The sequence below is a fragment of the Nannospalax galili genome, unplaced genomic scaffold (assembly GCF_000622305.1).
Source record: "Nannospalax galili isolate Female #2095 unplaced genomic scaffold, S.galili_v1.0 scaffold633, whole genome shotgun sequence".
In the NCBI taxonomy this organism is placed as follows: domain Eukaryota; kingdom Metazoa; phylum Chordata; class Mammalia; order Rodentia; family Spalacidae; genus Nannospalax; species Nannospalax galili.
In genome coordinates this window covers 5,376,139-5,392,619 of record NW_008336075.1, presented here as the reverse complement: position 1 = coordinate 5,392,619, position 16,481 = coordinate 5,376,139, and the positions used below count along the sequence as shown (strand labels likewise).

General features: G+C 44.2%; 1 protein-coding gene and 1 non-coding gene across 2 annotated transcripts in view; one reads left to right on the top strand and one right to left on the bottom strand.

Annotated features, from left to right (window-relative positions):
• Nifk (nucleolar protein interacting with the FHA domain of MKI67) overlaps positions 1-9,774 on the bottom strand; it is a 13,638-nt gene extending 3,864 nt beyond the window's left edge. Inside the window, exons 1-5 of the mRNA XM_008830859.2 lie at positions 9,592-9,774; positions 8,114-8,251; positions 4,522-4,630; positions 2,527-2,738; positions 1,206-1,304 (exon numbers count right to left, since the gene is read on the bottom strand). Coding sequence (XP_008829081.1) covers positions 1,206-1,304; positions 2,527-2,738; positions 4,522-4,630; positions 8,114-8,251; positions 9,592-9,696 — 663 coding nt within the window. The 5' untranslated portion in view covers positions 9,697-9,774. The remainder of the gene's footprint in view (positions 1-1,205; positions 1,305-2,526; positions 2,739-4,521; positions 4,631-8,113; positions 8,252-9,591) is intronic.
• On the top strand, positions 6,206-6,295 carry LOC115069984. The gene has a single exon (XR_003849205.1). It is a non-coding gene; the product is annotated as a small nucleolar RNA SNORD86 (small nucleolar RNA).
• Positions 9,775-16,481: the final 6,707 nt, after the last annotated feature.

The window sequence follows — 16,481 nt, the reverse complement described above, 5'->3', positions numbered from 1 at the left end:
TTATTTTGATATATCACAGTGAAAGATTTATCGTCCTCTTTTTTTTTTTTTTTTTTTTTTTTTTAAAAAAAAAAAAAAAAAAAAAAAAAAAAGTCTTGACATAATGCTCCCAGAAGACTGCAACTGGGTCTGTATCTGGCAGAAGGTTACCTACCTACCAAGAAGTGTAGGAAAAGAAATTAACTCAGACCTCTAGTTTTGGAGCAAGACCCAACAGGCCTGGGAATAAATTCCATCTCTTACTAGTTAATTAATGTTTTAGAAATATAAACTGATAGGTTCTATGGAAGACCAAAACATTCAGTCAAGAACCTACCTGCTCTAATTAATGACCCATGTTTTTGTTTTATAGTGAAAGATCTAGTGCTCATTATTGTAACAGAGATTGGAAAAAGTCTCTCCTCCCATTCTTATTTCCTCACTAGCAAGGAAGTTAGAACTGGATGAATAGCTCTAACTCATCTTTCTGTACATAGGATCGCTTTGTTCCAACATATGTGTTTATTATTTTTTTCATTTTATGTGTTTGAGTGTATTGCCTGCATAGGTCAGAAGAGGGCATTGGATCCTCTGGAACTGGAGTTACAGACAGTTGCTAACTGCCATGTGGATGCTGGGATTCGAACTTGGGTCCTCTCCAAGAGCAGTCAGTGCTCTCAACTGCTCAGTCATCTCTCCAGCCCCCACCCTATGCATTTATAATAAATCAAGAGAACTGATGCTAATTTTGACAAAGATTTTAGGAATATTTCCATTTTAAAAGAACATGAAACAAGGCCGGGCATGGTGGTGGCACACCTTTAATCCCAGCACATGTGAGGCAGAGGCAGGAGTATCTCTGTGAGTTCCAGGCCAGTTGGAACTGCAGGGAGACCCCGTCTCAAAAAAACAAAAAATCTAAAATGTTAGGTGTGGAGAGACAGTAGAGCAGCTAAGGGCACTGGCTGCTCTAAGAGAGGATCCAGGTTTGGTTCCCAGCACCCAAATGGCAGCTAACAACCATCTGGAACTCCTGTTCTAGGAGATCTGACTTCCTCTCCTGGCTTCCATGTGCACTGTGTGCACATGGTACACTCAATATACATATGGAAAACATCATACACATTAAAAAAAAAAGATTAAAACCCCCCAAACAACACTTCTCTATCAAATGCAGTATTAATAAAACATGGCAGACATTGGCTTTCTTTTTACAATGACCTCACCTGGTTATCCACAGACTGTTCAGGTGTGTTAGCAGTACCTTTCGAAACTTCTTTCTCCTTAGCTATGCTTGGAATCTCTTTTTTGGGTTTAGGTAAAACCTGGAAATAAATATTAAGACTTCAATAATTTTCCAATTTACCAACCACATGTGTATACTGTAGCTGAATGCCTATATTTTAAGCTTTAATGTCCATCTACCAAACAGTTCACATGTAACCAGGGGCAAAGCTTTGATATAATCCAGGTGTGATGGTGCATGTCTATAATCACAATACATAGGAGGCTGAGGCAGGAGTTTGTGGCCACTGTGGATTACACAGCAAGACCCTATCTTAAAAAACAAAGGAAGGGGGAGGGCTGGAGACATGGCTCAGTGGTTAAGAACACTAACAGCTCTTGTAGAGGATCCAGGTTCTAGTCCTAGCACCCACATGGCAGTTAACAGCTGTCTGTAACTCTAGTTCCAGGGGATCTGAAGCCTTCTTCTGACCTCCCAGGCACTGCATGACACAGGTACACCCACCTACACACAGACTAAAAAAAAAAAAAAAAAAAAAAATAAAAAAAAAAAAAAAAAAGGCAGGCAAGAGAAGAGCACTTTTTTTTGGGGGGGGGCACCTGAGGATGTAGCTCAGCTGGTATAAAGGTACCTGCCAAGCACACCCCATGCCCAAGCCCCAAGGTTCAAACCCTAGGACTGCATAAACCTGGCATGGTCATATACACCTGCAATCCCAGCACTCAGGATGAGAAGCTCTATGCCAACCTCAGCTAAATAGCAAGTTTGAGGCCAGTCTGGGATACATGAGACCGTGTCATAAAAAAAAAAAAAATCCTGCATGATGCAGAAGTCCATCTAAACCCATTTATCTTAGGAGGATCCATGTTCAGGGCTTGTCTGGTTTAGTGTAACTCAAACCAGCCTGGGCAATTTAATAAGACCTGGTCTCTAAACAGTGGTGGGCAGAGGGCTGTATCTCAGTGGCAGGATGTCTGCCTAGCATGCTTGATGCCAAGGGTTCCATTCCTAACACTATAAAACATAAAAATCTAAAATGCACTGTTCTACTTTTAGCAAAAACCTTACTTGTAGAATGTGGGGTGGGAGGGAGTAGTTTAGCACTAGGGCACTTGTCTAGCACATGTGGAATCCAGCAGAAGTCAACCAATTGAAAGAGCCACATACACACAAAACAAACAAAAACCCTAGCACATGAGAAGCACTGAGCTAGATGCTACACAAATAATCACATAGACACATGGATGTGAAACCCATCCCTAAGAAAAACCACCAAGAAAATCCCATGAGAGGATATTTACCAATGAAGGAAAACTATAATCTATTCCCTTCTCAGCTAATCTCTTTCTCAGTAATTTTTCTTTCTTCTTAAATCGCTCTTCCATCCGCAACCTTTGCAGAAATTTCCGATTCTGATTATACCGTTTTACTGCTGGAAATGATGGCTGATGAAATGGAACGTTCCACTCCTTAAAAAGTTCTTCATGGACTTTTTCGGGTGGCATAAAATGACCTATTAAAAAAAACAAAAACAGAAATCTGGGCGTGGTGGCACATGCCTTTAATCCCAGCACCAAAAAACCCCCCAAAACAAGTACGAAAGGATGTTTTTTTTTAAATCTTGAGACAGGGTCTCCCTGTAGCCCCAGCTGTCCTTGAACTCAGAGATCCACCTGCCTCTGCCTCCCTGGGACTAAAGGCATGTGCCACCACACCTGGTTAGGATCATTTAGTTTCAGGATTTTCCCATAGTAAAACTTTCTGATAATAAGTACGAGCTAACTATGAAGCAGAATGGTAAAGCCTTTTCTTTAAAAAGTTTTAAAAGATTACAATTATTATGTGAGTGCACATGCTCAGATGTACATGTGGAAGCCAGAGGACAATTCTGTGACATCAGTTGTCTCCTTCCACCTTTATTTGGGTTACAGGAATCAAACTCAGGTTGCTAGTCTTGCTCTTTGATTATCTTCCACTTACAGCTTTAGCAGACGGACAGATATTCTGCCTCCATCCATAGACACACTGGATCATTTAAGAGCCCTGGACCGTTTACAGCACCTTTATCTGCTGAGCCACCTCTCTTTTTCAAACAGTCTTATGTAGCCCATGTTGGCTGGCTTTACCATATGTTGCCAAGAATGAACTAGAACTTCAGATCCTGCCTCTACCTCTTAAATGCAGGAATTAAAAGTCCTGTGCCATCACGTCCTACTAATGTGGTGCTGGGGATGGAACCTGAAGCTTCAAGCATGCTAGGAAAGCATTCTACCAATTGAGCTACACTCCAGCCCCAGAAAAGCCCATTCTAGCCTAGTAGGATTAGCTAATAATTTCAGACAGTCACAAAACTTTGTAGAATACAGAGCCGTTTCTGAGATATTCCTACAAGCAAAGTCAGTCACAGCACAGCACTGATGAGCAGCACCCTGAGATTTCTGCCTAGCTGCTTCCTCTTGGCAGGAGCCAGGCTTTCAACTGAACACAGAACCCCCCTCAGGCCACCAGTGTGTCTCAAGTGAAGAAAGTTGGGAAAGAGATGTTGCTGGGTAGCCTGTTAACTTGTGAACTAATTACCCAAGAAGGGCACACTCTGCCACAGGTATAAGTGGACAAGAAACTCAGCCCAGCCTTTGGAGGACAATGAGATCTGGCTAGTGAAGCTATTGGTGCTGTGAGGACACAAGAGTCAGTGGCTCTACTTGCTGATTTCTATTTGCTGTGGGATCAATTTTTCCAGTGTATACATGTGAATGCCCATGCATGTATGTAGATTTGTGTGTCTGTGCAGTAGAGGACATCTGGTTTTCTGTTCTACGATCTTCCACCTTATTCCCTTGAGACAGGGTCTTCCCACTGAACCTGCAGCTAGGCTGGCATCCAGCACTGCTGGCAATGTCATTTAGTCAGATTTTGAAATCTGATTCCTTACCTTTGGTGTTATCCTATTTAGACTCCACTAATTGGCTGCATGCAGGCCTCAGAAATCTAAAATTCAATCCACAGCCTATTTCTTCTTCATCCCTGCTCTCTCTCACATTCCCTGACAACAAAATGTTAGTCATCCCTGGTTTGGCATTTACCATCCACTTGGCAAGAGATGATCTCGGCCTTAACTCCCACCCCTTTACCTGGCTCATGGCTGTTTAATCTTCAATTTTCAATTTCAGTACTTCCTTAGGGAAGCCTTTTCCTTCACCATTAAGGATGCAACATTCTTCCCCCACCCCCAAAGAACCTGCCCAGTTCCATGTGGGCACACGAGCAGCCCTTACGCTGAAGGTCAGAGCACTTACACACTAGAAGTCTTTCACCAAAGAGGTAGTTGTTCATTGTTTCAGCAACTATCTTGGCGACATCCTCAGACTCAAACTCCAAAAAGGCGTAGCCCCTGCTGTTTCCAGTCTGCAACAGAAAACCCAAAGAACAGTTATACCTAACAGGCCACCAAGCTCCTAACTACTCTCAACAGCCTCCTTCACAGTCACAGTGCTACACTACTTAAGTTCCAACTCCAGCTCTCACATTCTGAACATCCAAAGTAGTCCCGAATGAATACCCAATGCACTGTTCTTGAATTTCTGGTTAGCTATAACAAGTACGAGATTACTCTGGCTGGAATTTATTCTCCAGGATGTCCCACCATACAAAGGCCATCTTTTAGGCTCCCACAGCCCTTGACCCATACTCTCATTTCACTGGAGCCTTAATCATCACGTATCGTAACACATCTCAGAGAGAATGTTTCCATTAAAAAATGCAGGCAGGCTGGGCATGGTGGCACACCTGCTGTGTGAGAGGATGGGGCAGGATAAACTGTTGATCTTTTGAGTCTGAGGCTAGTCTGGGTAACTTAGTAAGACCTCAACATAGGGATGCGGCTCAATGCTCTCCTGGCATGAACAAGGCCCTGGGTTCCATTCCCAGTACTAGACACATGTTAAGAAACAATCAACTTCAGTGACACTATGCTACCAACCCCCTCGGGTACTGACTCTTATAGCCAGAACAAAGGACAGTGCCAGCATTCTCTGAAATGCTTAGTCAAGTTCCTAACCTCAGTACCAACCTCATAAGTGGATTTCCTTACCTATCTTAGTAATAAGTGTAGTATACGTTATAGTATTCAATAATAAGTGTAGCCTGGATTTGGATCCTGGCGCTGACACTTAACTAGGGTTAGTAACATGTGAGCCTCTGCTTTTCATTCCATGGAATGAGGATAACAAACCCATCACCCTCATAAAGTTGCTAAGAAAATATGAATAATCTACAACAGCTCAACAACACGTCAAGTACTCAATGCTACCACCATTTTCTTCTTTTAGAGCCAGGCCTAGTGGTGAATACCTTTAATCCCAGCACTCAGGAGGCTACATGTGGAATTCACTCACACAAAGGACACAGACATATATACATGAATCTAAAAATTTTACAGTTAAAAAAAAAAAAAAGATATTTTATTTACTATTTTTATGTGTATGTGTGTACTGCCGACATGTAGATAAGTGCACCCGTGTCGTGCAATGCCTGTGGAGGACAGAAGAGGCTGTCAGATCCCCTGGAACTGGAGTTAGCTGCCATGTGGGTGCTGGGATTCGAACCCAGGTCTTCTGCAAGAATAGCCAGTGTTCTTAACTGCTGAGCCATCTCTCCAGCTCCCAAATCTAAAAATTTTAGACAGGAGCAGGACATAGTGGTACATGTCTTTTAACAGTAAGTTTGGGATAGCCAGGGCTACAGTTAGACCCTGTCTCAAATAAAAAGAGGAGGCTGGGCATGGTGGCGCATGCCTTTAATCCCAGCACTTGGGAGGCAAAGGCAGGTAGATCTATGTGAGTTTGAGGCTAGCATGGTCTATATGGCGAGTTCCAGGCCAGCTGGAGCTACAGGGAGACCCTGTCTCAAAAATACCAAATATAAATAAATAAATGAAAATACAAAAAGAGGAAAAAAACCCTACTAAACCCCTCCTTTTAATGTTGTTTAGATAGTATAAAATCAAAAACCTGCTGACATATGCAGGCCTCTGCTATGGGAGTGATGGCCAGTCAGAGTGCCTGAGCCATTCTCAACAGTCAACAAAGGAACCCAGTTTCCACAGCCTGGAAAACAAGGGTAACACATAAAACACTCATTTCCCATTGCACCTTCACTGGTTGAGCACCACAAAGGCTGCATCTCCTGATACCTGGCAAACAAATGCAGTATTGCATCATTGATCAAGCGCTTCAAGGTGCCCATAAGTGTATTTGGGAAGAACACGTTGAGGAGTGGCTATCTACGAGACTGAGGAGATTCCACGGAAGAATCAAGATGCCATGAAGGAAGCAATGGCTCAAGCACAGGAAGCTGAAGAAACAGAAGCAATGCTTGAAGAAAGAAAGAAGCCAGGGCTGCCTCAGCATCAGCAAGCAGGAGCTGTGTAGAGACAGCTAGTGACAACACAAATCTTCCCAAGAGAAGCCTTCTCCCAAAGAGGAAATGCCCAGTGAACCAGGAGAGGCAGCCAGCAGGGGGGTCCCCAAGAAGGAAAGAATTCTGAGTCAGCTGGAAGTGGGGTGAAAGAAGCTGGTAGCACCAAGAGCAGTGCCCAGAACAGATTCCCTGGGAGAAAATGCCACAAAATTCAGTTCCTATCCCATGATCCAAACCTGTATTTTTAGGACTACTTCAAGGATAGAGGCATATCTTTTCTTCTTATATAAACCAAATTGGTGTCATTAACCCTAAGGTTAGCAGCTACAGAATCATATGGTTCACTTACCAAGACTGCAATTTAATTTGAGGACTTGAGGAATTAAACTAAATGAACATTTAGAAGGATACTTGTTCTGCTCTTGAGGCTGTTTCAAATTCCCAACTGTACTCCCCCTTTCTCTTGAGTGAAGCCCGATACAATCTCATCCGATACAATCTCATGTGACCATGCACCATAAACATGCCCAACCTGCTGCCCCACGTGTCTCAGGATAACTAGGAATGCAGCGTAACAAAACCATAAATTTACTTTCAATGTGAAATTTTGGTGCAGGTGTGTGTACTGCCTGGAGGTCAACCTTGGGTGCTGTTCCTCAGGATGGCCATCCACCTTGCTTTTTGTGCCTATGTGTGGGTGCACAGAGGTTGGAGGACGTACAGAATATTCCTCTGTAGCTCTTCATTTCATTGCCTCGAGATAGGGTTTATCACTGGAAACTTGCTGTTTCCAGTTCCACTATGAACTGGAAACATGCTGTTTGGCTAGGCTGGCTAGCAAACTCCCAGGATCCACTTGTCTTTGCCCCCCACCCCATGCTGGGATTACAGGCACACAGAGTCAACGCCTGGCTTTTTAGATGGCTGTTGGTGATTAGAACTCAGAGCCTCACGCTTGCAGTGCAAGCACCCTTACCCACTAAGTCACTTCCCTAACCCCCGACCACCTTCTATTTTGAGACAATCACTTCACTGGCCTTGGGCTGGGCTAAACTGGCTCATCAGCAAGCCCCAGGGATCCTCCTGGCTCCCTGGTACTTGAATTACAAATGTGTATCACCATATCTGGCTTTTTCAATCTAGGCTCTGGGGACTGACCTAGTTAAGAGACTGAACTATCTCCCCAACCTCATGATTTCTTTTTCTTTTCTGAGACACGGCCTCACTATGCAACTCTGGCTGATCTCAAACTCACAGAAACCTGTCTGCTTCTGCCTCCCCAGTGCTGGGATTAAAGGTGTGCCATTATGCCCAACTTTATTTTCTTGTAATTTGACTGCACAGTTCTTGAGTGTGAACTTTGTAAGTTAACAATGTTGTTGTTGTCTCAATGCCAAAAAGTTGGATACTCACAAAGGACAACGTATATTGAAAAAACAACACACAAGTTCAGCTCATAAAGGATCTTACCCGTTTGCTTCTGGACAATCTGAATCTTTTAATAGCACCAAACTGGGAGAAATAGTCATAGATCTGGGTTTCTAAAAGCACCGGAGGAAGGTGGCCCACATAGATCACTCCAGGATTAAGTTTTTCTTCCTTTTTTGGCTGAGGACATAAAGAACAAATATTTTTAAAATGCAAGCTCACATTGCAACAAAACTTTCAAAACCCCTAGCTCTCCCTGATCCAAGAACCTACTCTGTACCTCTATTTATTGGAGCAGTAATTAAAGAAGTAGGCCTTCAATACCTTAGGGGTACAACCATCAAGCTGCCAATAGTCTGCTTGGGGCAGAAGAGAAGGCTGGGTGGAGAAAAGCACTTCCTGTGAAAGTCTGAGACTTGAGTTTAAAAGCGGGAACCCACAGTAGAAACGAGAACAGACTTGAAAGAGTTGGAGTACCATAATACATGCCATGGTACAAGCTCATCAAAACAACAACAACAAAAAAATTAAAAAAAGGTCACTTTAGGCTAACACCCTAGTATAATGTATGTGCTCAAGTCACCTGTATGCTGAGACAATGGATAAGTAAGCACATGTCCGATTACCTCACTGTCACTTTAACTCTGGAGAACTCCCAACATGTCCCTTTCTCTCTGAATGCAGATCACAGTCTATTCACACTATTTTCCAGAAGTTGTTAAGCTGCACAGTACAGACTCCAGCTCTCCACCACCACACTCTCACCTTCTACACTAGAACTTAAAGTTTTCTACCAGGTGCAGGCCGATCCTGCAAACCAGCATTCAGGAGGCAGAGGCAGGAGGATGAGTTCAAAGTCATCTTCTGCTACACAGCACGTTTGAGGCTTGCCTGAACTGCATGGGACCCTGTCTCCACAACAGAAAAAAAACTTCGAGATTTCCCTACTGCGCTTTACGCTTAGATCCAAAGACGTTAGGGGCTCTAGTCATCAAGTGGAACTTGACAAATAATGCCTCTTTGTTTTGTTCTTCCTTGAGCTAAGCTCTGGTCTGAGTATATAGCTCGGTTATCAGGTGACTCGCGATCCTCCCTCCGGCTTCAGCCACCCGAGTATCAGGATTACAGGAGTCAATAATGTCTTCTAAATACTCATCGGTCACCCGGCATAAAACCTCACGAATGCCGAGGTAGACCAAGAACCTGACTTTGGGGGGGGGGGGGAATCAAAGCGGAAGCGCACCAGCTTTAATACATCTCAGGTTTGGAGGCGCCGTTCTCCCGCACGTGGTTCCTGACTTCCTTGTGAGCTGTGACGGCCTAAGGGGCCAAACCTCGCAGTGATTCCCAGTCAGCTTAACTACTGACTAAAAGCTTAGTCTCCAAGCTCGTGTGATGGGCTCCTGGTTCAGTCCGCCGCACACGGTCAACGGAGACCGGTTTCCACGGCTCGGCCTCCGCCCGCCCTCCCCTACCCTGCAGACCCGGCCCGCCGCCTCCTCCGTTTCCAGACCACTCGCCTTGGCCGCACGCCGGCGGATCTGCGCCACCTCCTTCCGAAACTGCGCGTCTTCCTGTGGATTCAGCGACAGAACTGGCTCCGCTGGGCCAGCTAACACAGCCATGCTGAAAGGAGTCAGGCAGCTCGGCTCCACGCGGAACTCCCGGAAGTGACTCGACCTTTGCTTCTCGGAAGCGGAAGTAGAAGCGGGAAGAGAAATGATGAAAGACCCTCGATGGCCGTCAGGCATCCGGCAAGCTCGAGCGCACCCTCTGCCGACCGGCAGCTGAAACAGTTTCTAAAGGGAATTAAAAATCAAATCCTGGGGCTCAGCAAAAAGCTGAGGACTCTAGCTGCTCTTGCTAAGCGCCCGGGTTTAGTTCACAGCACCCACATGGCGGCTGACAACTGTCCATAAATCCAGTTCCAGGGGCTCCAACGCCCTCTTCTGGCCTCCACGGGTGCATTTACATACATGTTGCCAAAACATTCATACATATAAAATATAAATAAATTGCCAGACTTGGTGGCATATGCCTTTAATTCCAGCACTCAGAATGCAGAGGCAGGCAGATCTCTAGGAGTTCAAGGCCAGCCTGGGCTACATAGTGAGATCCAGGCTAGTTCGGACTACAGGGAGACCGTGTCTGAAAAAAACAAAAATAAATAAAATATATAAATAAAAAAATAAGGGGCTGGAGAGATGGCTCAGCGGTTAAGAGCACTGACTGCTCTTGCAGAGGACCTGGGTTCGATTCCCAGCACCCACATGGCGGCTACGAACCGTCCTTAACTCCAGTTCCAGGGGAATCCGAAGCCCTCTTCTGATCACTGTGGCATTGCACGACACGGGTGCACTCACATACATGCAGGCAATACACTCATACACATGCTAAAAAAAATTAAGTCTAGGCTTGAGGGTATGGCATGTATGAAGCTGTGGATTCCAATCCCAGCATCACATAAACTGGGAATGGTGGTGCACATCTGCAGGCCCAGCACTTGGAAGGAGGAGGCAGGAGAATCAGCTCAAAACCATCCTCAGCTACATGGTTTGAAGTCAGCTTGAGCACCATGGGACCCTGGCTCACCAACAAGCACACATGAAGTCCCAAACACCTGTGCCCTTAACATATTGCTAGCTAGTCACTCCTTTCATATACTCGTTCCTTTTTTCACTTGTGGATTTTGTTTTGTTTTGTTTTGAGGCAGGGTTTTATCCTATAATCTAACTCCTAAGCTCAAGAGATCCTCCTATCTCAGCCTCCCGAGTACCTGGAATACACATGCATAGTACCACCACACCTGGTTTAGGCTTCCCTTGCAGGGGAGACCTCAAGATTTGTTTGTAAACATATTAGTCTCATCATTAGAGCCAATTCAGCCCATGTTTTATAGTAATGGACTTTGAGTTTCAAACTGAAAAGATGAAGAAAGAATATTCTGCTCTGACATGCTATTTTGAATTAAGGACACTTTATAAAGTAGGTGTCGGGACTGGAATGATGGCTCAGAAGTTAAGAGCACTTGCAAAGGACACGGGTTCGGTTCCCAGCACCCACATGGTGGCTAAAAGCTGTCTGTAACTCCAGTTCGAGGGGATCTGACAGCATCTTCTGATGTCGACGGGCATTGCACAACACGGGTGTACTTTCACACATGCAATACACATACACATAAAATAAAAACAAAATATTTTAAAAAGCAGTTGCAAGATCATCTGCTGTGCTGGATAGCTTTAGTGTCAACTTGACACACCTGGGTTGAAGGAGCCTCAATTGGGGAATTGCCTCCATTGGACTGGCCTGTAGCCATGTCTGTGGGGCATTTTCTTGATAGTTGAGTGATGTGGAAGGGCCCAGCCCACTGTGAGTATTGCCACCCCTGGGCAGGTGGGCCTGTGTTGGATAAGAGAGCAAGCTGAGCAGGGGCCAGGGAAGCAAGCCAGTAAGCAGCATTCCTCCATGGCCTGTGCTCCAGCTCCTGCCTCCAGGTTCCTGCCCTGAGCTCCTACCTTGGAACAGGAATAGGTTCTTCCCTGATGAACTGTGACCCAGGAGATGTAAGATAAATAAACTCTTTCCTCCCCAAGTTGGTAGTGGTCAGAGTGTTTGTCACAGCAATGAAGAACAGATTAGGACACTTGGGCTCCCAGATGAACTGTGACCTGGCATATGTAAGCTGCATAAACCCTTTCCTCACCAAGTTGGTAGTGGTCAGAATATTTTGTCACAGCAATGAAGAACAAACTAGGACATCTGCCCCCCTTTTAGTTTTTTCCTTCTCCCCCTGCCCCATGTCCTCCTTCTCAAGATACAAAGGGGTTTCATTATGCCATTTTCATACATATATTCCATTTCACTTTGTTCTTATTCTTTACCCTCCTCCACTGCCCTCTCCCACTCGCTCTCTCTTCTGTGTTGTGTGCAGGACAGAGGACAACATCAGATGTTGTTTCTCAGGTGCTGCCCACTTTGTACATTTAAAAAAATTTTTTGTTTTTATTTTATGCGTGTGACTGTTTTGCCTGCATGTATGTAAATGCAGCACATGTATGCAGTGCTGGAGGAGACCTGAAGTGGGCATCAGATCTCCTGGAACTGGAGTTACAGATGGTTGTTAGCTACCATGTGGGTACTGAGAATGGAACCCCGGTCTTTAACTGCAAGCTTGCTGGAGCAATTATGTATGCATCTAGCTCCAACAGTGCAACTAAGTGGTAGAAAATTCAAAGTTACTTTAGCAGAAAGACCAGAAAAATGCCATGCTTGCTAACTAGCAATAAAAATTCTGTATTGGGGGCTGGAGAGATGATTCAGCAGTTAAGAGCACTGAATGCTCCTCCAGAGGACCTGGGTTCGATTCCCAGCACCCACTGGCAGCTAACAACTGTCCATAGTCCAATTCCAGGGGATCCGACATTATATTCTGACCTCCTTGGGCATTGCACAACATAAGTGCACTCACATGTATGCAGGCAATACATTCATACACATAAAGGAAAAATAAATAAAATATTTTTTTAAAATTCTGTTTTCAAAAAATAAAAATAAATTCTGTTTTCAGAGCCTGGCATGGAGGTGCATGCCTTTAATCTCAGCACTCGGGAGGCAGAGGCAGGCGAATATCTGTGAGTTCAAGGCCAGCCTGGTCTATATAGCAAGCTCCAGGTTAGCTGGGGCTACTCTTTGTCTTAAAAAAAGATCAATTTTTTTTCTATTTTCACTGTATAGAAACAAAACTATATAGAGCCAAGTACTTGGTGGCTCACACCTGTCAGTAGGCTCAGCATTTAGGAAATTAGTCTTGTGTTCAGTTCCCACCATGTGTGTAGTACATGCCAGAGTCTAGACTCAGAGGTTCAAGGTTATCCACAGCTACATAGCATCATGAGAACTTGTCTCAACACAACAAACTCAACTAATAAGTTAATATTAACATTTATTTATTTCTAAATATTTTAATTGTTTTTATTTTTTTATGTATGAGTATTTTGCCTGCATGTATGTAAGCGCAATGCCTGAGGGAGCCAGAAGAGGGCATCAGATCCCATGGAACTGAAGGTAAGGACAGGCATTAGCCACTGATACCTGGGTCCTCTGAATGAGTAGTAAGTGCGTTTAACCATAGTCATCTCTCCGGCCCAATATTAACATTTAAATAGAAGACACTCGCCCCAAAGATTTATATAAATGCTGGAGCTAACAGAAGAATCAACTAGCTTACTAAATGATTAGTTAGAGGCATACGTCCTGGAATAGTAGGAAAGAGGAAGGAGGGACAAAAGGCACCTGTGGTACGTAACATGGTACAAGCAAGTAGGTCTCTTTCGGAAAGGCATGAGGGAATTGCAGAGAACAAGAAATAAGAGATTGTGAACATTGCTTTTAGTCTTTTCGTTTTTTAAATTTACTTGCTTATTTTGTGTGTGCATGCTATAGTGCCCATGTGCAGGTCAAAGGACAACTTTTAAGAGTTATTTCTCGCCTACCATTTGTGTTCTGGGATCTGATTTATTTTACTCACTGAGCCAATTTGCCACCCAACTCCCCCCTTTTTTGAGACAGGGTCTCATGTAGTCCAAGCTGGCTAAGTGTTGGTTTATGTGTTGTTGGGGATGGAATGCAGGGCTTCATATATGCTAGACTTTACCTTTACCAGCTGAGCTGCATCCCCAGCCCCTTTCATTGTTCTTTAAGAAAATATTTATTTTAAAATTTATTTTGTGTCTCCTCTCTCTCTCTCTCTCTCTCTCTCTCTCTCTCTTTCTCTATCAACATGTGTCCAGGAGGACAGAAAAGAGCATCAGATCCCCCGATACTGGAGTTACAGATGGTTGGGAGTCCCCTGATATAGGGTAGGAACTGAACTTGGGTCTTCTGGAAGAGGAACAAGTGTTCTTAACCATTGAGCCATTTCTCCAGCCCTCCTTCCAGTTTTCTTTCTTTTTTTTTTTTCCTTTTTGAGACAGGGTCTCTATGTAGCCCCAGCTTGCCTGGAACTCGCTATATAGATCAGGCTGACCTCGGATTCACAGAGATCTGCCTGCCTCTAAAGGGCAATTTGTGGGAATGGGCTTTCTCCTTCTACCATGTCCTGGGAATCAAATTCAGGTTGTTGACCTTGGTGGCAAGCACCTATATCTTCTGAGCCATCTTGCTGGCCTGCTATGAAGATTAATTTAAGCCAAAGATGTTTGAGATTCAATAGCTACAGAAAGAAGCCTCTGGGAGTTCCTGTATCTAAGAGAGCAACTTCTGGGAGAACAAGGCTGCACTTTAACCTCAACACCTGTGCTGTGACATGTGTGTCCACACATACACTAAAGTAAAATAAATAAATGTAAAAAAATAGGGGGCATTGGAGAGAGGGTTCAGTGGTTAAGAGCATTGATTGCTCTTGTAGAGGACCTGGGTTCGATTCCCAGCACTCACATGGTGACTCCAGTCTCAGGGGATCCAATGCCCTCTTCTGGCCCCTTTGGGTATTGCATGCACAGGTGCACTTACATACATGCAGGCAAAACACTCATACACATAAAATAAAAATAATAAAGTATTTTTAAAAGGACTGAAAGATCACTATTTTTATTTTTATTTGATTTATGTGCATGTGTATTGCCTGCATGTAGGTAAGTGCACCCATGTCATGCAATGCCCACAGAGGACAGAAGAGGCTGTCAGATCCCCTGGAACTGGAGTTACGGACAGTTAGCTGTGTGTGGGTGCTGGGATTTGAACCCGGGTCTTCTGAAAGAGCAGTCAGTGATCTTAACCACTGAGCCATCTCTCCAACCCCAGATCACTGTTTTTAAATAAATAATTATCACAAACTCTCTAATCTCCTGTTCTCCCCAAATCCCTACTTGTGCTTCTTAAAGAAATCTACTTGCTCTTACTGTATTACCCAGGACTCATATGGTAGAAGAGAACCCAATTCTGCAAGTTGTCCTCTGACCTCCACACATTTGAGTGTTGTGGCACTCAAATGTACATATACTTACACATATGCACATGTACAAAATAAAATAAGTAAAAATATAATTAATAAATAATCTTCATACTAATTGTGGGATTTTGAAGGGTCATCTACACTGGCCTGACTCTGATATCCAAACCACATAAGGACAGAATAAAAATATACTCACAACACACACACACACACACACACATCAAAAATAGAGCAAAGCAATAAACTTAAGACTTAAAATACAAAATTCTTAGAGGAAGACACAGGAAAAGTTCCATAATATTAGATTTGACAATGATTTAAAATTTTTTTATGCATGCCTGAGTGTGTGTGTGTGTGTGTGTGTGTGTGTGAGAGAGAGAGAGAGAGAGAGGGAGAGAGAGAGAGAGAGAGAGAGAGAGAGAGAGAGAGATACCATGTGTGCTAGGATGCCCTTAGAGGTCAGAAGAAGGTGTTGGATCCCGTGGAGCTGCTGTTACAGATGATTGTGAGGTCAGCTGAGACAGCATAATGAGACTTCATTTCCAAAACGAACAAACAGAAAACGGGCAGGGCTGGGGAGATGGTATTTGTGGGGACCTAAAGGCCCCATCTTGCAGAAATCCAAGAGGAAGTTACTGGGGCACGGCCTGACTTGTTTTAAAAGTCTGAAGAATACTTCCGCACTGCTGAGGAGTGCATGATCAGCGTGTGACCATCCTTAAGATACACTCTCGGAGGGGAGGGGGGAGTTCCAGGTGCCTTTATAAGCTCTGTAACACCTGCAATAAATGAGTCCCTGCCTGACTAGGCTCCCCAATGCATATGATCGTCCCCGGTACTGGGGGCGGTGTGGGCTGGCGAATGGCGCGCTTACTTGCTGGTTCGAACCCCTGGCAGTATTGTCAGTAAAAATGTTTGCCTTGAAAGCTTGAGGACATGGGTTTGATCCCCAGAACCCGTGTAAAAACGTTGGATCTGGTGGTGTACACTTGTACAATTCTGGGAATGTAGAGACAGGAGATTCTTTAGGGCTCACTGGCTGGCCTGATTGGTGAGCTTCAGGTTAGTGAGAGACCCTATGTCAAAGGAGATGGACAGTTTTCCTAAAGATGACACCAGAGGTTGTCCTCTGGTCTCCAATGCATGCACACACACGTGCAAGCTCATCTGCACACACCCACACATGCACATGCATACATATAGAAAAAAATTAGACAAAGGACTTGAATAGACATTTCTCAAAGGGTACATAGTTGGCCCCCTAAACGTGAAGAAAACTGCAAATATCTTGTCCTAACTTGCTTCCAATTGCTGTGTTAAAACATTCTGACCAAGCACAACTTGAGGAAAAAAAGGTTTATTTCAGCTTATAGTTTTCAGTCTATCACTGAGGGAAGCCAGGGCAGGAGCTCAAGGAAGGAACCTGTAGGTAGGAACTGAAGTAGAGACATCTTGCTC